The 23,958-nt window shown below is 44.7% G+C and overlaps 1 protein-coding gene across 2 annotated transcripts in view; it reads right to left on the bottom strand.

Moving 5' to 3' along the window:
- LOC124776708 (leukocyte elastase inhibitor-like) overlaps nt 1-23,958 on the bottom strand; it is a 216,977-nt gene that overhangs the window by 75,948 nt on the left and 117,071 nt on the right. For both annotated transcript variants that reach the window (XM_047251819.1, XM_047251820.1), the window contains exons 4-5: nt 18,417-18,624; nt 8,197-8,411 (exon numbers count right to left, since the gene is read on the bottom strand). In XM_047251819.1, the coding sequence (XP_047107775.1) occupies nt 8,197-8,411; nt 18,417-18,624 (423 nt within the window). The remainder of the gene's footprint in view (nt 1-8,196; nt 8,412-18,416; nt 18,625-23,958) is intronic.

Here is a 23,958-nt window from a genome sequence, read left to right as displayed (position 1 = left end):
TGTTCGTGCAGATGGTTTTTGTCTTGCCAACGTCCCCATCTGTGGACTCAGGGGTCGAGACGTGGCTGCACGATGCGTTACAGCCATGCGGATAAGATGCCTGTCGTCTCGACTGCTAGTGATACAAGGCCGTTGGGATCCAGCACGGCGTTCCGTATTACTCTTCTGAACCCACCGATTCCATATTCTGCTAACAGTCATTGGATCTCGAGCAACTCGAGCAGCAATGTCGCGATACGACAAACCGCAATCGCGGTAAGCTACAATGCGACCTTTATCAAAGTGGGAACCGGGATGGTACGCATTTCTCCTCCTTACACGAGGCATCACAACAACGTCTCACCAGGCAACGCCGGTCAACTGCTGTTTGTATATGAGAAATCGGTTGGAAACTTTCCTCATGTCAGCACGTTGTAGGTGTCGCCACCGGTGCCAACCTTGTGTGAATGCTCTGAAAAGCTAATCATTTGCATTTCACAGTATCTTCTTCCTGTCGGTTAAATTTCACGTCTGTAGCACGTCGTCTTCGTGGTGTAGCAATTTTAATGGCCAGTAGTGTATGTCAAATGAAAGAGCAACTCAAACAGTTTTACCAAGAACCTTATAAATGTTCATTGCCAGCACCATTTGTCACGCGGCACACATCAAGTCTATAGCAAGGAGCCCGATGACAGGGCCTCCACGTTCACTCGACCCAGCGCCATGCAATGTTTTCCTACGGGGCTTCATCAAGAATCGTGTGTACGTGCCTCCGCTACCAGCAGACCTCCCTGAATTAAGAAACCGGATTGATGCAGCTGTTGCTACAATCACTGAAGACACACTTATCAACGTTTGGGAAGAACTCGGCTATAGACTTGATGTGTGCCGTGTGACAAATGGTGCTTACATTGAACATTTACAAGCTTCTTGGTAAAACTGTTTGAGTTGCCCTTTCATTTTACATATCATTTATAACTGTAAGTTTCGTATAATAAATACACTCCTGGAAATTGAAATAAGAACACCGTGAATTCATTGTCCCAGGAAGGGGAAACTTTATTGACACATTCCTGGGGTCAGATACATCACATGATCACACTGACAGAACCACAGGCACATAGACACAGGCAACAGAGCATGCACAATGTCGGCACTAGTACAGTGTATATCCACCTTTCGCAGCAATGCAGGCTGCTATTCTCCCATGGAGACGATCGTAGAGATGCTGGATGTAGTCCTGTGGAACGGCTTGCCATGCCATTTCCACCTGGCGCCTCAGTTGGACCAGCGTTCGTGCTGGACGTGCAGACCGCGTGAGACGACGCTTCATCCAGTCCCAAACATGCTCAATGGGGGACAGATCCGGAGATCTTGCTGGCCAGGGTAGTTGACTTACACCTTCTAGAGCACGTTGGGTGGCACGGGATACATGCGGACGTGCATTGTCCTGTTGGAACAGCAAGTTCCCTTGCCGGTCTAGGAATGGTAGAACGATGGGTTCGATGACGGTTTGGATGTACCGTGCACTATTCAGTGTCCCCTCGACGATCACCAGTGGTGTACGGCCAGTGTAGGAGATCGCTCCCCACACCATGATGCCGGGTGTTGGCCCTGTGTGCCTCGGTCGTATGCAGTCCTGATTGTGGCGCTCACCTGCACGGCGCCAAACACGCATACGACCATCATTGGCACCAAGGCAGAAGCGACTCTCATCGCTGAAGACGACACGTCTCCATTCGTCCCTCCATTCACGCCTGTCGCGACACCACTGGAGGCGGGCTGCACGATGTTGGGGCGTGAGCGGAAGACGGCCTAACGGTGTGCGGGACCGTAGCCCAGCTTCATGGAGACGGTTGCGAATGGTCCTCGCCGATACCCCAGTCCCTAATTTGCTGGGGAGTGGCGGTGCGGTCCCCTACGACACTGCGTAGGATCCTACGGTCTTGGCGTGCATCCGTGCGTCGCTGCGGTCCGGTCCCCGGTCGACGGGCACGTGCACCTTCCGCCGACCACTGGTGACAACATCGATGTACTGTGGAGACCTCACGCCCCACGTGTTGAGCAATTCGGCGGTACGTCCACCCGGCCTCCCGCATGCCCACTATACGCCCTCGCTCAAAGTCCGTCAACTGCACATACGGTTCACGTCCACGCTGTCGCGGCATGCTACCAGTGTTAAAGACTGCGATGGAGCTCCGTATGCCACGGCAAACTGGCTGACACTGACGGCGGCGGTGCACAAATGCTGCGCAGCTAGCGCCATTCGACGGCCAACACCGCGGTTCCTGGTGTGTCCGCTGCGCCGTGCGTGTGATCATTGCTTGTACAGCCCTCTCGCAGTGTCCGGAGCAAGTATGGTGGGTCTGACATACCGGTGTCAATGTGTTCTTTTTTCCATTTCCAGGAGTGTATTATAAAGCGTTAAAACCCCGATATTCATTTATAAACACCCTATATTACATTCTAAGGCAAAAAAAACACGCGCAGCATGAAGCAATTATCCGAAGGGGACGGAAATCGGTAGATGATTACAGTTTCAGAAAGATTGGATGATTTATTCAGGAGAAAGAGCTTCACAAATCGAGCAAGTCAATAACACGTTAGTCCGCCTCTGGCCCTTATGCAAGCAGTTATTCCGCCTGGCACTGATTGATATGTTTGTTGGATGTCGTCCTGAGGAATACCATGCCAAATTCTGTCCATCTGACGCGTTAGATCGTCAAAATTCCGAGCTGGTTGGACGGCCCTGCCCATAATGCTCTGAACGTTCTCAGCTGGCGACACATCTGGCAACCTACCTGGCCAACGTAGGGTTTGGCAAGTACGAAGACAAACACAGATTCTCTTGCCGTATGCTGACGTGCATTGTCTTCCTGAAACGTAAGCCCAGGATGACTTGCCATGAAGGGCATGGTAGAGTATAGTCGATGTACCGCTGTTCTGTAAGGGCGCCACGGATGGCAACCAAAGGGGTCCTGCTATGAAATGACATAGCGCCCCTGGTTGTCGACCGTATGGCGGGTCACAGATTTTTATCCTAAAACTGCCCAGGGTGTCTCTAGACACCTCTTCGCTGGTCATCGGGACTCACCTCGAAGTGAGACTCGTCATTCATCTACATCTACATCTACGTGATTACTCTCTATTCACAATAAAGTGCCTAGCAGAGGGTTCAATGAACCATCTTCAAGCTGTATCTCTACCGCTCCACTCTCGAATGGCGCGCGGGAAAAACGAGCACTTAAATTTTTCCGTGCGAGCCCTGATTTCTCTTATTTTATCGTGATGATCATTTCTCCCTGTGTGGGTGGGTGCCAACAGAATGTTTTCGCAATCGGAGGAGAAAACTGGTGATTGAAATTTCATGAGAAGATCCCGTCGCAACGAAAAACGCCCTTGTTTTAATGATTGCCACTCCATTTCACGTATTATATCTGTGACACTATCTCTCCTACTTCGCGATAATACAAAACGAGCTGCCCTTCTTTGTACTTTTTCGATGTCATCCGTCAGTCCCACCTGATGCGGACCCCACACCGCACAGCAATACTCCAGAACAGGGCGGACAAGCGTGGTGTAAGCAGTCTCTTTAGTAGACCTGTTGGACCTTCTAAGTGTTCTGCCAATGAATCGCAGCCTATGGTTTGCTCTACCCACAATATTACCTATGTGATCGTTCCAATTTAGGTTATTTGTAATTGTAATCCCTAAGTATTTAGTTGAATTTACAGCCTTTAGATTTGTGTGAGTTATCGCGTAATCGAAATTTAGCTGATTTCTTTTAGTACTCATGTGAATAACTTCACACTTTTCTTTTTTCAGGGTCAGGGTCTGATGACTTTACAACACGGTAAATGACAGCATCATCTGCAAACAATCTAAGACGGCTACTCAGATTGTCTCCTATATCGTTAATATAGATCAGGAACAACAGAGGGCCTATAACAGTTCCTTGGGGAACGCCGGATATTACTTCTGTTTTACTCGATGACTTTCCGTCTATTACTAGGAACTGTGACCTTTATGACAGGAAATCACGAATCCAGTCGCACAACTGAGGTGATATTCCATAGGCACACAGTTTGGTTGGACGACACTTGTCAGGAACGGTGTCGGAAGCCTTCTGGAAATCTAAAAATATGGAATCAATTTGACATCCCCTGTCGATAGCACTTATTACTTCATGAGTATAAAGAGCTAGTTGTGTTTGACGAGAACGATATTTTCTGAATCCGTGCTGACTCTATGTCAATAAATCATTTTCTTCGAGGTACTTCACAATGTTCGAATACAGCATATGTTCCAAAACGCTCATGCAAATCGACGTTAGCTATGTAGGCCTGTAATTCAGCTGATTACTCCTACTTCCCTTTTTGGGTACTGGTGTCACTTGAGCAATTTTCCAGTCTTTAGGTACGGATCTTTCTGTGAGCGAGTGGTTGTATATAATTGCTACATATGGAGCTATTTTATCAGCATACTCTGAGAGGAACCTGATTGGTATACAACTTGGACCGGAGGCCTTGCCTTTATTAAGTGATTTAAGCTGCTTTGCTACACCGAGGATATCTACTTCTATGTTTCTCATCTTGGCAGTGTTCTTGATTGGAATTCAGGAATATTTACTTTGTCTTCTTTGGTGAAGGAGTTTCGGAAAACCGTGTTTAATAACTCTGCTTTAATGGCACTGTCATCAGTGACTTCAGCGTTGTTATCGCGCAGTGAAGGTATTGACTGCGTCTTGCCACTGGTGTTCTTTATGTATGACTAGAATTTCTTTGGGTTTTCTGCCAGATTTCGAGACAGAATTTCGTTGTGGAAATTATTAAAAGCATCTCGCATTGAAGTACGCGTCATATTTCGAACTTCTGTAAAATTTTGCCAATCTTGGGGATTTTGCGTTCTTTTAAACTTGGCATGCTTTTTTTGTTGCTTCTGCAACAGCGATCTGACCCGTTTTGTGTACCATAGGGGATCAGTACCATCACTTATTAATTTATGTGGTATACAAGGTGGTCCATTGATCCTGACAGGACCAAATATCTCACGAAATAAGCATCAGACGAAAAAACTACAAAGAACGAAACTCGTCTAGCTTGAAGGGGGAAACCAGATGGCGCTATGGTTGGCTCGCTAGATGGAGCTGCCATAGGTCAAACGGATATCAACTGCGTTTTTTTTTAAATAGGAACTCCCATTTTTATTACATATTCGCGTAGTACGTAAAGAAATATGAATGTTTTAGTTGGACCACTTTTTTCGCTTTGTGATAGATGACGCTGTAATAGTCACAAATATATCGCTCACAATTTTAGACGAACAGTTGGTAACAGGTAGGTTTCTTTAATTAAAATACAGAACGTAGGTACGTTTGAACATTCTATTTCAAAAATGGTTCAAATGGCTCTGAGCACTATGGGACTTAACTGCTGAGGTTATCAGCCCCCTAGAACTTAGAACTACTTAAACCTAACTAACCTAAGGACATCAGATAGACAGGATTCGAACCTGCGACCGTAGCGGTCGCGCGGTTCCAGACTGAAGCGCTTAGAACCACTCGGCCACAACGGCCAGCGTCAGTTTTTTCCGTCGTAGAATGTGTTCGCTCTCGGAATTTCAGCACTACAACACATCGTGATACACAAAACTTCTGTTGTAGCGTCTGCCACGGAGGGAAAGGGGGGGGGGGGGGTGGTTGAGCACCTCTGTGACATGTTCGCGCTTACTAAACGAACCCGTGACGAAAGACGCTTCTCTTCTTTGAACGTTAGAGCACCTGGTAAGAGTCAGATAACGGTCGAATGGTAGTTCCGTAAGATACCTCCTTCGTCGGTGGACTGTACTTCATTTGGTTTCTTCCACTGAATCTTAGTCTGGCGTCTGGCTTATCTTGTCTTTAGCTTCATGTGGTCGTTCCACTTCAACTCCCAGATATATAATAGATGTGACTGTTCTCAGTGATTGTCTGACATTCGTCTAATCATACAATAATGGTTCTTCGGCCTATTTACATTATATTTTTTTATGTTAGCGATCAACTGCCGATCCTTGCGCCAATCCTTTGCAGACATTCCTGCATTTCGCTACAGTTTTCTAGCTCGCGACTCCTCTATACAGGGCGTCCCTGCAAGAATGGCCAGTATTATTGGATATGACTGGAATGATTATTCGAAGCAAAAAAGTCTAGTAAACATGGGCTCTGAAACGCATACCTTACGAGCTATGAGCACGTTTTCGTCTTCAATACTCTGAAACAAATCTGTTACTGCAAGCTCTTTTCTTTCTATAGTTTGGTAGGAGGTAAAGTGGACAAAATAAGAAAAAAAGTTGGTAAATACGTGCTCTAAAATGCACTTGTTTAGTAAAAGAGATGTGCTCCATAGTAGCGGAGGTTAACAAGTGCTCATAGCTCTTTTCTTTCCATACTTTGATAGGAGATAATGTGGACAAAACAACAAAAAGATTTGGTAAATACGTGCTCTAAAATGCACTTATTTGGTAAAAGAGATATGTTCCATAGTAGCAGAGGTGAACAAGTGCTCATAACTCTTACGGTATGCACTTTATAGCAGATGTTAAATTGACTTTTTTTGTTGTTTTGATCCATACTATCACCTCTCGAAACATAGAAAGCAAAGAGTTCACAGTAGGAAAGATTCGCTTCACAGTATTGAAGATGAAAAATTGCACATACCTTTTAACTATGCAACAGCATTATCTGCAAACAGTCTCGTGAAGCTTTCAACATTAAGCCGGAGGCTTTGTGAACAGTAGCGGTAGTACATAACACTCCCTTGGGCAATACCGGAAGTAACTTTTACTTCTCAAGATTTATCTCCGTTAACAACTGCATGTTGTATTCTATTCGCTAGTAACTCTTTAATTCAATCAGAAAGCTCGTCGGATATTGTACAAGTTCGTATTTCCCTCATTAGGTGATGTGTGGGACCGTCCAACGCCATGCGACAGTCAAGGAACCCAGCGTCAACCTGATCGCCGACTAACAGAGGGAGTAGGGTTTCACACTGTCGTTGTTTGCGGCATCACTGTTGATTCTTACGCAGGAGATTTTTGGTCTCCACAAAAGTCATAATACGCTACAAGAAAAAATAGCGTACGCATTACGTATGAGGGTATGTGACAGCAAGGACAGAACGTTAAACTTCTTACCGCCATACTTTCCAATCGGATCGAAGTGGGTGAACTTCCAGTATTACCATCCCTATCCGGCGATTGGATCAGCATCAAGTGTGTTCCATATCCTCCATGAGACACTGCAGAATGATTTGTGGTTTAACTCAGGATATTTGCGCGTCGTATACTGATCGGGTACTCTTCTTCACCTTTCCTCCCATTATTGGCGATATACCGGTAGTGAAAATTCATTCCACCACAAGGATTATACTTGGCTCCCTCTTGGTCAAGTACATGTCATACTAATAGGCTTTGGCAGCAGACAGCCGAATGTTGGCGAAGTACTGATGTCATAATTCTATTGCTGCAGTACGTCAGCAGGCGTTAGTAGAAGTTAACAACTAAAGAGAGTGGTACTGGTAATGGTGACAATAATAATACTATTGATAGACTGATTTCAGAGACGTCAGACAAGTTTCACTTGTTGTAGCTGGGATTCACAGTCATCAAAGACTTTTTGAAGGACATCATCTTTACGCCAGTGACTGTTACAAATTTTTATTACGCACTACTGCAATTTCGGCCTTAGGCCATTATCAACTGCCGATATTACGGCTTTAAGTCACGTCTTCGTTCCTTGAAAGATCAGCAACATCCCGTATACCTGCCCAGGCAAACAATCAATGTACTTGTTGTAGCTGGGATACACAGTCAGCACTTGATAATGGCCTAAGGTCGAAATCGCAACAGTGTGTAATAAAAACTAATAACAGTCACTGGCGTAAAGATGATGTCCTTCAAAAAGTTTTTCATGACTATGAATCCCAGCTACAACAAGTGTATTCATTGTTTGCCTAGCCAGGCATACGGGATGTTGCTGATCTTTCAACGAACGAAGACATGGCTTAAAGTCGTAATATCAGCACTTGATAATGGCCTAAGGCCGAAATTGCAATAGTGTGTAATAAAAACTTATCACAGTCACTGGCGTAAAGAAAATGTCCTTCAAAAAGACAAGTTCCAGTTTTCTTTTTCTCGTTGAGACAAGTGCTTTGATAGTAAAGGCATTTGTTGTAGTACCTTGTAAGGAAGCAGAAGAACTTGCGAGTCCAACTCTTTCAGATACACGTAGTTGAAATCGCCCTCAGTGTACATCATGTCCACTTGTTTTGTTGCACTTGAAAGTAAGTGGAAAGGCATCCGTCTCGTGCGAACTTTGTTAAACTGCTTGGCCCAGTCACCCTTGAAATAAATGGCGTTGATTAACACCATCAGGGTACGGTCATCCAGGTAACCTGAAAAGAGTTTCGAAACGTACATTATAAATTATGTTCATACAAAAATGCTAATGTTAACTATTATGAGATTAAGGTCACTTAATTTCCTCTGAGCCACCGGAAACACATTAGAAAAGGTATAGGAAAATGATCCAAATTTGGCTACACTGTCAGTTTGTTAACTTGATAACTATGTTATTGTATTATTCAAGAAAACAACCACCGCGGAAAACTTGCACCGATATTTTGTTGCAGACATAAGATAAAATAACTCTTGTTAGATATCACACATAAGTGTAAAGACAGTGTGCATTACATATGATCAGATCTCTGCGAACATTGCGCAATTTGTTATTGCAGTAACTAACATTATTAATGTCATTCCATAAAAATTGTGCTAATTATTTGGCTGTTTTCATTAGTCAATAATTATAAATCTTCTGAAATTTCCATAGCAGCACTCTCAACAAACAATATCACAGGAACTCTTTAGCACATTCATATTCGAGGAAGGTCTTCGACATTATGTACGTTAATAATCTTCCTCTAGGTCAGTGGTCGTCAACCCGAAATAAGTGTTCGTGTGGTCCGCGGTTCTCAGCCGTATTTTATACTAAAATGAATCTAGACACTAAAAGTCGAATAAAAAAAGTCAGCTAATGTTAGGAACTTCTTAAGAGTGTAGTTTTACTGCTTAGTAACAAATAAAAATGCTTACAGAGATAGCAATATATCAAGATGTGACGGTTGGTGGATTCGGCCATGAGCAAAGTAAACTTAGCCGCTTACCTCAGTGGCAGAGGTACTAAACATTTGTGATCACGTCACGTACACTATGTGACCAAAAGTATCCGGACACTCCCAAAAACATACCTTTTTCATATTAGGTGCATCTACGACCAGTTACTTCATAGAAGCCACCTCGTGAGAGAGCAGAATGGGACGCTCTGCAGAACTCACGGACTTCGAACGTGGTCAGGAGATCGCGTGTCACTTGTGTCATACGTCTGTACGCTAGATTTCCTCACTCCTAAACATCTCTAGGTCGACTGTTTCCGATGTGATGGTGAAATGGAAACGTGAAGGGACGCGTACAGCACAAAAGCGTACAGGCCGACCTCGTCTGTTGACTGACAGAGACGGCCGACAGTTGAAGAAGATCGTAATGTGTAATAGGCGGACTTCTATCCGGACCATCACACAGGAATTCCAAACTGCATCATGATCCACTGCAACTACTATGACATTTAGGCAGGAGGTGAGAAAACTTGGATATCATGGTCGATCGGCTGCTCACAAGCCACACATTACGCCGGTAAATGCCAAACGACGCCTCGTTTCGTGTAAGAAGCGTAACCATTGGACGATTGAACAGTGGAAAAGCGTTGGGTGGAGTGACGAATCACGGTACACAATGTGTCGATCCGATGGCGAGTTACGGGTATGGAGAATGCCCGGTGAACGTCATCTGCCAGCGTGTGTAGTGTCAACAGTAAAATTCGGAGATGGTGGTGTTATAGTGCGGTCGTGTTTTCCATGGAGAGGGCTAGCACCCCTTGTTGTTTTGCTTGGCCGGCCGGTGTGGCCGTGCGGTTAAAGGCGCTTCAGTCTGGAACCGCGTGACCGCTACGGTCGCAGGTTCGAATCCTGCCTCGGGCATGGGTGTGTGTGATGTCCTTGGGTTAGTTAGGTTTAATTAGTTCTAAGTTCTAGGCGACTGATGACCTCAGAAGTTAAGTCGCATAGTGCTCAGAGCCATTTGAACCATTTGTTTTGCTTGGCACTATCACAGCACAGGCCTACATTAATGTTTTAAGCATCTTCTTGCTTCCCACTGTTGAGGAGCAATTCGGGGATGGCGGGTGCATCTTTCAACATGATCGAACACCTGTTCATAATGGAGGCCTGTGGCGGAGTGGTTACACGACAATAACATCCCTGTAATGGACTGGCCTGCACAGATTCCTGGCCTGAATACAATAGAACACCTTTGGGATGTTTTGGAATGCTGACTTCATGCCAGGCCTCACCGACCGACATCGATACCTCTCCTCAGGGCAGCACTCCGTGAAGAATAGGCTGCCATTCCCCAAGAAACCTTCCAGCATCTGCTTCAACGTATGCCTGCGTGAGTTGAAGCTGTCATCAAAGGTATGGGTGGGCCGACACCATACTGAATTCCAGCATTACCGATGGAGGGCGCCACGAACCTTGTAAGTCATTTTCAGCCAGGTGTCCGGATAATTTTGATCACATAGTGTATTACATAACGCAATGAATTATGAATACAGTTGTGCAGGACAAAGTGGTGTTAAGGAGGAAAAAGCTTTATTTTCTTCTCCAAATTCTGCAATATCTTTCTTGCGACTACCACTGAGCCTCAGTGGCATGATATACACTACTGGCCATTAAAATTGCTACACCAAGAAGAAATACATATGATAAACGGGTATTCATTGGACAAATATATTATACTAGAACTGACATGTGATTACATTTTCACGCAATTTGGGTGCATAGATCCTGAGAAATCAGTACCCGGAACAACCACCTCTGGCAGTATAAACGGCTTTGATACGCCTGGGCATTGAGTCAGACACAGCTTGGATGGCGTGTACAGGTACAGCTGCCCATGCAGCTTCAACACCATATCACAGTTCATCAAGAGTAGTGACTGGCGTATTGTGACGAGCCAGTTGCTCGGCCACCATTGACCAGACGTTTTCAGTTGGTGAGAGAACTGGAGAATGTGCTGGCCAGAGCAGCAGTCGAACATTTTCTGTATCCAGAAAGGCCCGTACAGAACCTGCAACAGCGGTCGCGCATTGTTTTTGTTGTTGTTGTGGACTTCAGTCCTGGGACTGGTTCGATGCAGCTCTCCATGCTATCCCATCCTGTGCTAGCTTCTTCATCTCCCAGTACCTACCGCAACCTACATCCTTCTGAATCTGCTTAGTGTATTCATCTCTTGGTCTCCCTCTACGATTTTTACCCTCCACGCTGCCCTCCAGTACTAAATTGGTGATCCCTTGATGCCTCAGAACATGCATAGATCCGGAGAAATCAGTACCCAGAACAACCACCTCTGGCCGTAATAACGGCCTTGGTACGCCTGGGCATTGAGTCAAACAGAGCTTGGATGGCGTGTACAGGTACAGTTGCCCACGCAGCTTCAACACGATACCACAGTTCATCAGGAGTAGTGACTGGTGTATTGTGACGAGCCAGTTGCTCGGCCACCATTGACCAGACGTTTTCAATTGGTGAGAGATCTGGAGAATGTGCTGGCCAGGGCAGCAGTCGAACATTTTCTGTATCCAGAAAGGCCCGTACAGGACCTGCAACATACGGTCGTGCATTATCCTGCTGAAATGTAGGGTTTTGCAGGGATCGAATGAAGGGTAGAGCCACGGGTCGTGTCACATCTGAAATGATCGAGACGTGTAACCAATGGCACCCCATTCCATCATGCCGGGTGACACGCCAAACGTGAAAGGACATGTACAGCACAAAAGCATTGAAGCCGACGTCGTCTGTTCACTGACTGAGGCCGCCGACAGTTGAAGAGGGTCGTAATGTGGAATAGGCAGACATCTATCCAGACCATCACACAGGAATTCCGAACTGCATCAGGATCCACTGCAACTACGACATTTAGGCGGGAGGTGAGAAAACTTGGATGACCGGCTGCTCATAAGCCACACATCACGCTGGTAAATGGCGATGACGAATACAAGCTTCCAATGTGCGTTACACGAGGCATCACAACAACGTTTCACCAGGCAACGCCGGTCAACTGCTGTTTGTGTATGAGAAATCGGTTGGAAACTTTCCTCGTGTCAGCACGTTGGCGGTGTCGCCACCGGCGCCAACCTTGTGTGAATGCTCTGAAAAGCTAATCATTTGCATATCACAGCATCTTCTTCCTGTCGGTTAAATATCGCGTCTGTAGCACGTCATCTTCGTGGTGTAGCAATTTTAATGGCCAGTAGTGTAGGTTACATAAGCAGCTCCGCAATACCAGGGATGGATGGCATGCTCGGTTCGGCTGAGTGGGACGCTATCCAAGGGGCTGCTGAGCGAGGAACACTTTCAGAAGGTTCAAAGCCAGCCAATGGGAGAGCAGAGACCGGTCACGTGATGTCCAGGTTGGCCGGCTAGACAGTGGCTGCAGCAGCGGATCGCTGTCTTGTCCACCAGCGCTCCTGTCCTACGGACGTGTCCTCGTGCTCCTCCCATTGAGGGCGAAATGCTCTCCGCCACTATCCGTGGTTCCCTCCGCGGCCGTAGCAGACGAACGACCAAACGAACCCCGTAGAATAGGAGGAGGAGAATAAATCCCCATTCTTTGGCGACTCTCCTTTCCATTCCAAGTGCTAAAGTGAACAGTATCAGTCCTGGATGCCCACTTACGCTCCTTAACCCATCCTGACACCTACACTGTTACTGTTATTAATCGCTTAATCATCCGCTCACACAAGACTACGCAGCAAGACTTCTTCAGGGAATTACAGTGTCATAACTTTGGGGACGCTGAGGGTGACAGCAATCTGAAACAGACAACAGTCGTCACGAAGTGTTGCGAGAGGTGCCGACTTTTAGCGACCAGTAGTTGGGAGACTGCGGCTAGTCTACTTGGGGCTCATAACATACTAATTTATGCAGGTTACCGATCAATAATAAGATCGGTACAAATGCGGCCGCTGGTGCCGCTCCACAATGTCAGTATTGGCTCCTGAGCAGAAATGTCTACCACTGCTCTATGTCCTTAAAAGGACCATCCACTTAAGAACGTTCTGTGGGAACGAAAACAGTCTAGAAGTCACTTAAACAGCAGTCATATCTACAGCCGCCATCTCACTAAGGATATTTGAAGAAACGCATTAAGAGAAGAACAAGATTATACGAGTGGCGCTCAATAGTGGCTTACGGCTTTTGGCAGTGGAAGGTAAACTGATCATAAATGATTCTTTTTTAATTACACAGCATTCGTCTGCTTTGCTTCTCCAAACAACCCTGGAATGATGACAAAAATCAGACACGATTTTCTTCTGTATTGTCCTGTATATTTTTCTACTATTAGGGCAGTTAGCTATTGTTTGCCACGAATGGATTCCCAATAGCGATAACTTATGAAGGTACTTGTGGAATGGAAGAAAAGAATATTGCATAATAAACTTCCAACATTTCGAAGTTCTATTTAGCCATTTTAAAAACTATAACTGCATAGCTGATTTACCAAATCAGTTAAGAATTTTACAACATTGAGTGGGAACGACAGGATGACAGTCGAAAAACTCGATTTTTTTAAATATGGAATTAGAATGTATATACATTGAAAAATTGTTCCCCAACTCGAAAAAGCAACGATTCCGTGAGCGTTTGAAGCCGAGCGTGCATAACACAAAACGCCATTGCCTCAAGTCGTTATCGATGCCACCACCCCTATTTACACCGATTTCAGTAAACACGATTTGCTGGGCCGCTGTTTGGGCGGTTTTACTCAAAATGTGAACAAAAGTTTCAATAGTCTCATTTGGAGATAACGCTCCAAAAAGAACACCCAGCCGATGCGAAATTGTCAACATTGCTTCACATCCGGCCATATGTCTATTCAGGCCAGGCCATATTGCATTAATGCATGTGGCAAATGCCCTTAAAATCGAAATAGGCGATGAAATGCGCCTATGCGCTCAGCAACGAAAAGAGATTTGAGGACGAAAATGCAGGCTTATCAGGTCAAAGTAGCAGAAAGCGGCCATCCGCTAGCTGGGCGATAGTTATTATGGACTATGCATCGACGATAGCCTGTATGTTTCAAGTTTTGTCCCTTTTTTATATGAGAAATATGTGTCAAACTTAAAACGCTTTTTTCTCAAAACCATGTTTTTCGGCATGGTTGTCGTCAGCCATGCTACAATTTTCATCCGATTTTAATGATTTTTTGTCTCCCTTTAAGCAAATCGAATTCTCCTCAGATCCTCGTAGCCGATTTTTTTATGTTGATATTTAGCATCTTTTTCGGCCAAAAACGAGGGGTCCAAAAATGGCCATTTTTTCAAATATCTATAATTTCGCAAAAAAAAATTTTCAAATCCGTAAGATGAACTAAAATTACATCTGTAAGGATCAGGGTGATATGTTAAATTTGTGTTTCAGATAACCACAACCAAAGTTACAGCGACAACCATCGATCCACCTCCTTTCACAGCTGCCTCAGGAAAATCCTAATTACATAGTGAAGATTTTAATATTTTTAACAAAAAACCAATAAAAACTTCATTGAATGCCTTATTGTCTACTACATTCCAGTAACGAGGAAAGAAGTCCTAAATATGAGCAATTTTTTCCCCAATTTCATCAATATTTTCGTCCATCATGTTGTCGTTCCCCCTGAATCAAAACCCTGTCATGGCTTGGAAGGTCATTACTGCAAAGGTATCAAGCATGTGAACATCTGTTAAACCAATTCGAACACACCAATAATTTCACTTGTAAATTATAGACTGCAACAGCTTTCTGAATGGAAGGTAGCCTGACACCAATAATTAGTAGTGTGTGCCAGGACTGGGTTCGATTCCCAGCGCGGCACAGAAGAAGTTTCATAGCAGCGCACATTCCGCTGCAGAGTGAAAAATTCATTCTGGACGCCGTCAATAAATTGTAATTTGTGTACAATTGTTGTTATTTATTCCAAACTTTATGGAAGACTCATGCAGACAACTAACAAACGACGAATTAATTAGAACATGCGCCTTATCAGTGAATGAGACTATTGCTGTTTGTGATCCCTCCGAGTTTGTCAGTGATGTCGTGAAACAGCGCACTTCGTTAAAAGATGGGGCGTTGAAAGAGTAATTTCCTGGCTTATGCGACTTGGTATCATCCTAATTTATACGTTAGTGATGTGTGCGGGCTCACACAGGGCACATTTTCCTTGATACGGCCATGAAGAACCGGTTCTTGGAATTTTAGAAGTACATTGCGGTAGGATATTAATACATCTTTAATCGAGTGCCTGCCAGTTTTTCAGCAATTGCATTACATCCTCTCGCAACATAACTCACCCAAATATAAATTATCAAACAATGGAAAATCTAGGATGGAATGTAACAATACGAGAGAAGGGAAGTTGCTACTCACCATATAGCGGAGATGCTGAGCCGCGATAGACACAATAAAAAGATTCACACAAACACAGCTTTCGGCCACTAAGGTCTTTGTCAGCAGTAGACACACATACACAAACGCACACACACACTCACGCAAGCGCAACTTGCGCACACATCTGCAGTCTCAGAGAGCTGAAACTACACTGCCAGCTCTCTGAGACTGCAGATGTGTGTGCAAGTTGCGCTTGCGTGAGTGTACGTGTGTGCGTTTGTGTATGTGTGTCTACTGCTGACAAAGGCCCTAATGGCCGAAAGCTATGTTTGTGTGAATCTTTTTATTGTGTCTATCGCGGCTCAGCATCTCCGCCATATGGTGAGTAGCAACTTTCCTTCTCTCGTATTGTAAATATAAATTATTAACGTTTCATGTATAAAGAATAAATCTGACTACATTTCTCCTGCCTTCTATTCCCACCACAACAAATAGCATATGTCAGATTACTGCAGGCCACTGATGGCAGATTACAACTGAAGAAATCTATTAGCAAAAAGTTTGTTGTATGGCCCACTTTCCTTATATTAACTTCGTGAATAGAAGTGTGGAGCCGCGCGGGATTAGCCGAGCGGTCTAGGGTGCTGCAGTCATGGACTGTCCGGCTGGTCCCGGCGGGGGTTCGAGTACCCCCTCGGGCATGGGTGTGTGTGTTTGTCCTTAGGATAATTTAGGTTAAGTAGTGCGTAAGCTTAGGGACTGATGATCTTAGCAGTTAAGTCCCATAAGATTTCACACACATTCACACAAGTGTGGACCTCCGACATGTGAGAGAAGTGTTGTGGACACTAAAGCCGTCGGCACACGGACCGTGCATCCGAACGTTGAGCGTTGAGCGTGCCGAGTTTCCGACGTCACAGCATGGAATAGCACGTTCGGGAGTCTTTCCGAACGTGCAGAGCAATATCTGGCGTGTCACATATTTTCAGCGTGCGTCTGAGCGTTGACCAATGACATGGCACAACGCCACCTACGTCACAAGCACGTCGTCTCCCTGCAGTATAGAGTTGTGAAGCGCCATATTGGCATTCATTTCAAGCCTATATGGATATATGCCGTTCCGAACACCAGCAAATTGAGAATCGAATGGCTCTGAGCACTATGGGACTCAACATCTTAGGTCATAAGTCCCCCAGAACTTAGAACTACTTAAACCTAACTAGCCTAAAGACATCACACACACCCATACCCGAGGTAGGATTCGAACCTGCGACCGTAGCAGTCCCGCGGTTCCGGACTGCAGCGCCAGAACCGCACGGCCACCGCGGCCGGCTAATTGAGAATCACTGCAGAACCCGTTGTTAACTGTGTGATTCGTTCCAATAAAATAATGAGAAACATATTCGCGGCAAAAGAATTATTGTAACTTGCGTATAATGAGAGTAGGCTATTTGAAGGCAGCGACACACTGAAGATCCACCCAAAACGGATTGTTCCTGGTACAAATTAAATTTCAGTTAGTAAAATATTTACAATAAAAGTTTTTAGCAAGAGGTAACATACTATGATTAGATACAGAGGAGGTGATGTTGGTATAGCGTAATGAATAGCATCACTGTATTATAACGAGGTTTTGTTGGGGCAGTGGTTCGCGTCCTGACACGAATTTTTTTTTCTTACATTCGCGTTTTTATTAGATTCTGATATTTTATTATTAGTTTAATATAAGTATAGACTGTAATGTTTGATTTTATGTAAAAACAAGTTCACCTTTTTTTGAGGGGTGACTGCTCGATTGGCTTAACCTAAAGGACAGCTTACGCTACTTGTATAAAGGTATTTTGCTCCTTTTTCTTTTACACTTCGTAATTCACATGTTGCAAAGTTTCTGCTACTGGGTACCAACAGTGATCAAGTAAAACTGACCTTGGGGTTTTACTAAAATGTGGGAATGATGAAATAATGTTTATCTTATGCGGAGAAGTATTCCAATTTTGTAACGCACTGTTTGTAATGGAACTTTTATAAGCCTGTGTCCTTATTGATTGGACATGGTACTTTCCTTTTCGTGGACGATGGAAGAAATGTGCATTTTAATAGAGCTAACGTGGGAATTTTACGCGCGCTCGTTGAGTAAACAGTGTGATTAACGAACTAGGAAGATCCCTCAACTGTCGCTTGAGTGCGTTGCGATCGCGTATACCACGTTGGGGTCCACGTACCGTATGCACAAGCCGCATCGTTCCTAAGCGTTCAGCAGCACGTTGAACTTGGCACGCTCAACGTTAACGGTCGGCAGCACGGTCCGTGTGCCGACGGCTTAAAGGTAGTTAATTAATTTTTCTCTTTTGCTTAGTACAGAGTAGCATCTGAGACAACTGATTTTTATACCTCTTCTGTGACACGTAATCATACATAGCAAGGATAGCCACTGTCAAAATGACGTAGCAGCGAAGTTATGTTGAAAATATACGCCGCGAAGCAACGTTAATACTCACTGAGGGCAACGGATGACGGCAATATTCGACCTATATCTGATACATAACGGGATCACATTCGACATCCTGAGTGAACGGAAGAGAATCTAATATAAACATTTTAAAAAATTCCTCTCTTTGATATCCGCATATGGCCATCTGTACTTTCAGCGGCCTCTGATAATTCATAGACAATTTTTTTGTATATCGTTTCTGTGTTGTGCACTTAGATTTAATGAAGTGTCTTATGAAACGCATAGCAGTGTAGTATATTGTTAAGAGTGTTACAAAACATTATCATAACGTAAATAATGAAATTTGAATTCATTTTCTGGCAAGCAGTAATAAGCTTCTCTCCTGTTTGTACAACAAATATCCTGAGACAGATTAACAATCTACTGCGCATCACAGGACTCTGAAGCGCCCTGTAATTCATTCTTACCTTTTGGAATCATATCCTTTATCTTTTGGTGTGTCGCTTCTTCCACCCAGCCGTTTATTATTTTTCTGGCCTCGTCTTCATTTGAAAAATCCACTTCTTCCAAACCAGCCATGAAATTGATTGAGGACTGATTGAACTCATCTTTAATATTGAAACCTGGTTTCAGATACACCTTGTTGGCTATGTCAAGTGTTACGTAGCTAGAATCCTACGAGAAAAATAAATCACAAATTGTGAGCTATCAATACGTATAAATCAGTATAAATGTTTCGTTGGAACATTAATTGAAACACTTATTTCTGAAGTATGAAATCTGGTTTACATTAGACACAAACTTTGCTATACACAAAGCAGTTTTGTTTGTAATTTAGATTCTGTCTTAACAACAAAAAAGACCTTTTCCATATCTTCATTATTAGTTACAACAATTAAATAACATACTTTTCTGTGATTCTGCTTTACAGTCCCAAACAAAAGTAAATACAAGGAACATAAAAGTTCAGATTACACGGTGTGTCCAGTTCCGTTAGGACTGCTTATGCGAAATTACAGACTGCATTGCTATCTCATGGTTAGTTGCGGTGTTGGAATCCTTGACGTTTCAGAATCAGCCATGTAGAAGGTCAAAGTGTTAGCAGCCGTCCTGGCTGCGAACGTAACAAACAGTATGTGTGTGACACTCGTCTGAAATTAATGACTGTGGAGCAGCGAGGCAACTTCGAGTTTTTTGAGTCCTCCACCGTTTGTGGGCGAGAATTCGTTGAATTCGACACGAATATCGAGATGCAGGTTCCTGGTTGCTCTTCCACAACAATGTCCCAGCCCACAAAGAGAAGGTTGTGCACGAGGCCACCAGATGGATTACAAGCTTAGATCACGTCCAGTATTCGTCGAATTTTGCCCAAGCCGACTTCTGACTGTTCCCTAAATTGAAGTTGGAAATGAAAGGACACCGTCAAGACGCAATTAAAGAGATGCGAGAAAAGTGCGCTACAGTATAGAATGCAATTCAACAAAAGGACTACAGTGACTGTTTCAAAACACTTTTAAAACGATTTTAGCTATGTGCTGATTCAGAGAAAATACAGTGATTTTGTGAAAATAATCCAGGACTTACATTTTTCATACCCACAGTCCTAATGGAAATGGTGCACACTGAGTATTAATAGCATTTTACGCAGTGTGATTGATGATTTCAATGATAGATAAGATACTAAATAGGCTCCGAACTTAAAAATTATTTATAAGATTAAAAGAATAAACGCACATGGGAAAAGTGTAAACGAAAATTCTAGGCGTTGTTTACTTTGTTACAACTCAATTCGTACATTTTATCAATCAGTAACCCAAGCGATGGTTAGATCACATAATTAATGAGGAGGTATTGAATAGAATTGGGGAGAAGAGAAATTTGTGGCACAACTTGACTAGAAGAAGGGATCGGTCGGTAGGACATGTCCTGAGGCATCAAGGGATCACCAATTAAGTACTGGAGGGCAGTGTGGAGGGTAAAAATCGTAGAGGGAGACCAAGAGATGAATACACTAAGCAGATTCAGAAGGATGTAGGTTGCAGTAGGTACTAGGAGATGAAAAAGCTTGCACAGGATAGAGTAGCATGGAGAGCTGCATCAAACCAGTCTCAGGACTGAAGACCACAACAACACCAAAGCGAGGTAAGCTCTTTGCAATATTAACAGCGAATAAGCGGCGTTATTTCAGTCCTGTTGCCCATACAATGTGTGTGTTGGGGCTTACGGTGTTGTCCATAACATTCCGAAATTTTAAAATATTTTACAGTGGTTTGCAAGAGAAGACAATTCCCCTTCAACGAAACAATCCCTCACAAAACTTGAGATAAACATGTCATAAAAAGTGTAGACTTATTATCCGTCTAACTGTAATGTACAAGATAAACACCAAAACCATTACCTAATGCACAGAGAAGTCATTACAATTCAGTCAGACTAAGGGACAAAGTGGCTTTGGAAATCGCTGCAGCGCAGTGCTCTATTTTCAAGTCGTGATCAAAATGTTAGAACAATCAATGTTCATGAACTACCCTTTCATGGCAAACAGGTTTTGAGATAGCCTTACACTCAGTTTACATGATGAGCCACAACGTTACGACAACCTGCTTAATAACCTGTTGCTCGTTCTCTGAAACGAAATATAGCACAGATTCTTTTTGGAATGGGTCCCAGAAGTCCCTGGTAGATTTCCGGTATGTGGTACAGATATCTACGCCCAGGTCACGTAATTTCCGTAAATTAAGGGCCGGTGCTTTGTGGGCTCGAACCTGCCGCTCGGTAGCGCCGCTGATATATTCCATAGGGATCAGATATGTTGATTTTGAGAATGTAATCCGTGACTTTTATTTTTCATAACCACAGTCCTAACAGGAATGGTACACACTGTGTGAATTTGGTGGCCGCGACATTAACACGAGGTATGTATCATGCTCTTCAAACAGCAGTAGCGTGATTCTGGCCTTGTGACACAGACAGTTATCGTGCTGGAATATGCCATCACCTTTGGGCGAAGCCATCAAGCATGAAAGTATGCAAGTGGTACGCTAAACGTACACGTGGTCGTAGGTATTATGATACCTTCTATTACTGCCACATTTCTGATGGGAGTCCAGGTGAATGTCCTCCATAGCGTAATATTGCTCCCACCGGCCGCATCCGTGGCAGTGTGTATGTTACGAGCATCCTTTCGGCTGGGTGACGGAGTACCCAGACGGGACAATCGACCAAGTTGTAACGCAGCAAATTATTATATGTTGTCATCTTGCATTGAAAGTGTAGCTTGCCGCGGAACCGGGAGAAGAGCAGATTTTGTCTCGCACGGTGGCAAAGCTGATGCTGGCTACTGGGCCGAGCGAGGCGTCTACTTGTCTTACGCTGCTTGTAATAAGTTACACATACTCTCCATGAATCTGAATAAGTACTATTAAGTATTAATTGATCCTTGTCATCCTTGTTGTTGTTGTGGTCTTCAGTCCTGAGACTGGTTTGATGCAGCTCTCCATGCTACTCTATCCTGTGCAAGCTTCTTCATCTCCCAGTACTTACTGCAACCTACATCCTTCTGAATCTGCTTGGTGTATTCATTTCTTGGTCTCCCTCTACGATTTTTACCCTCCACGCTGCCCTTCAATACTACACTCCTGGAAATGGAAAAAAGAACACATTGACACCGGTGTGTCAGACCCACCATACTTGCTCCGGACACTGCGAGAGGGCTGTACAAGCAATGATCACACGGACGGCACAGCGGATACACCAGGAACCGCGGTGTTGGCCGTCGAATGGCGCTAGCTGCGCAGCATTTGTGCACCGCCGCCGTCAGTGTCAGCCAGTTTGCCGTGGCATACGGAGCTCCATCGCAGTCTTTAACACTGGTAGCATGCCGCGACAGCGTGGACGTGAACCGTATGTGCAGTTGACGGACTTTGAGCGAGGGCGTATAGTGGGCATGCGGGAGGCCGGGTGGACGTACCGCCGAATTGCTCAACACGTGGGGCGTGAGGTCTCCACAGTACATCGATGTTGTCGCCAGTGGTCGGCGGAAGGTGCACGTGCCCGTCGACCTGGGACCGGACCGCAGCGACGCACGGATGCACGCCAAGACCGTAGGATCCTACGCAGTGTCGTAGGGGACCGCACCGCCACTTCCCAGCAAATTAGGGACACTGTTGCTCCTGGGGTATCGGCGAGGACCATTCGCAACCGTCTCCATGAAGCTGGGCTACGGTCCCGCACACCGTTAGGCCGTCTTCCGCTCACGCCCCAACATCGTGCAGCCCGCCTCCAGTGGTGTCGCGACAGGCGTGAATGGAGGGACGAATGGAGACGTGTCGTCTTCAGCGATGAGAGTCGCTTCTGCCTTGGTGCCAATGATGGTCGTATGCGTGTTTGGCGCCGTGCAGGTGAGCGCCACAATCAGGACTGCATACGACCGAGGCACACAGGGCCAACACCCGGCATCATGGTGTGGGGAGCGATCTCCTACACTGGCCGTACACCACTGGTGATCGTCGAGGGGACACTGAATAGTGCACGGTACATCCAAACCGTCATCGAACCCATCGTTCTACCATTCCTAGACCGGCAAGGGAACTTGCTGTTCCAACAGGACAATGCACGTCCGCATGTATCCCGTGCCACCCAACGTGCTCTAGAAGGTGTAAGTCAACTACCCTGGCCAGCAAGATCTCCGGATCTGTCCCCCATTGAGCATGTTTGGGACTGGATGAAGCGTCGTCGCACGCGGTCTGCACGTCCAGCACGAACGCTGGTCCAACTGAGGCGCCAGGTGGAAATGGCATGGCAAGCCGTTCCACAGGACTACATCCAGCATCTCTACGATCGTCTCCATGGGAGAATAGCAGCCTGCATTGCTGCGAAAGGTGGATATACACTGTACTAGTGCCGACATTGTGCATGCTCTGTTGCCTGTGCCTATGTGCCTGTGGTTCTGTCAGTGTGATCATGTGATGTATCTGACCCCAGGAATGTGTCAATAAAGTTTCCCCTTCCTGGGACAATGAATTCACGGTGTTCTTATTTCAATTTCCAGGAGTGTAAATTGGTGATCCCTTGATGCCTCAGAACATGTCCTACCAACCGATCCCTTCTTCTAGTCAAGTTGTGCCACAAACTTCTCTTCTCCCCAATCCTATTCAACACCTCCTCATTAGTTATGTGATCTACCCATCTAACCTTCAGCATTCTTCTGTAGCACCACATTTCGAAAGCTTCTATTCTCTTCTTGTCCAAACTATTTACCGTCCATGTTTTACTTCCATACATGGCTACACTCCATACAAATACTTTCAGAAACGACTTCCTAACACTTAAATAAATATTCGATGTTAACAAATTTCTCTTCTTCAGAAACGCTTTCCTTCCCATTGCCAGTCTACATTTTATATCCTCTCTACTTCGACCATCATCAATTATTTTGCTCCCCAAATAGCAAAACTCCTTTATTACTTTAAGAGTCTCATTTCCTAATCTAATTCCCTCAGCATCACCCGACTTAATTCTTAATTCGACTTCATTCCATTATCTTCGTTTTGCTTTTGTTGATGTTCATCTTATATCCTCCCTTCAAGACACCATCCATTCCGTTCAACTGCTCCAAGTCCTTTGCTGTCTCTGACAGAATTACAATGTCATCGGCAAACCTCAAAGTTTTTATTTCTTCTCCATGGATTTTAATACCTACTCCGAATTTTTCTTTTGTTTCCTTTACTGCTTGCTCAATATACAGATTGAATAACATCGGGGAGAGGCTACAACCCTGTCTCACTCCCTTCCCAACCACTGCTTCCCTTTCATACCCCTCGACTCTTATAACTGCCATCTGGTTCCTGTACAAATTGTAAATAGCCTTTCGTTCCCTGTATTTTACCCCTGCCACCTTCAGAATTTGAAAGAGAGTATTCCAGTCAACATTGTCAAAAGCTTTCACTAAGTCTACAAATGCTAGAATCGAAGGTTTGCCTTTCCTTAATCTAGCTTCTAACGTAAGCC

The sequence above is a fragment of the Schistocerca piceifrons genome, chromosome 2 (genome assembly GCF_021461385.2).
Source record: "Schistocerca piceifrons isolate TAMUIC-IGC-003096 chromosome 2, iqSchPice1.1, whole genome shotgun sequence".
Taxonomy (NCBI): domain Eukaryota; kingdom Metazoa; phylum Arthropoda; class Insecta; order Orthoptera; family Acrididae; genus Schistocerca; species Schistocerca piceifrons.
Note: the sequence above shows the minus strand (reverse complement) of the source record. Positions and strands in the feature narration are given on the sequence as shown.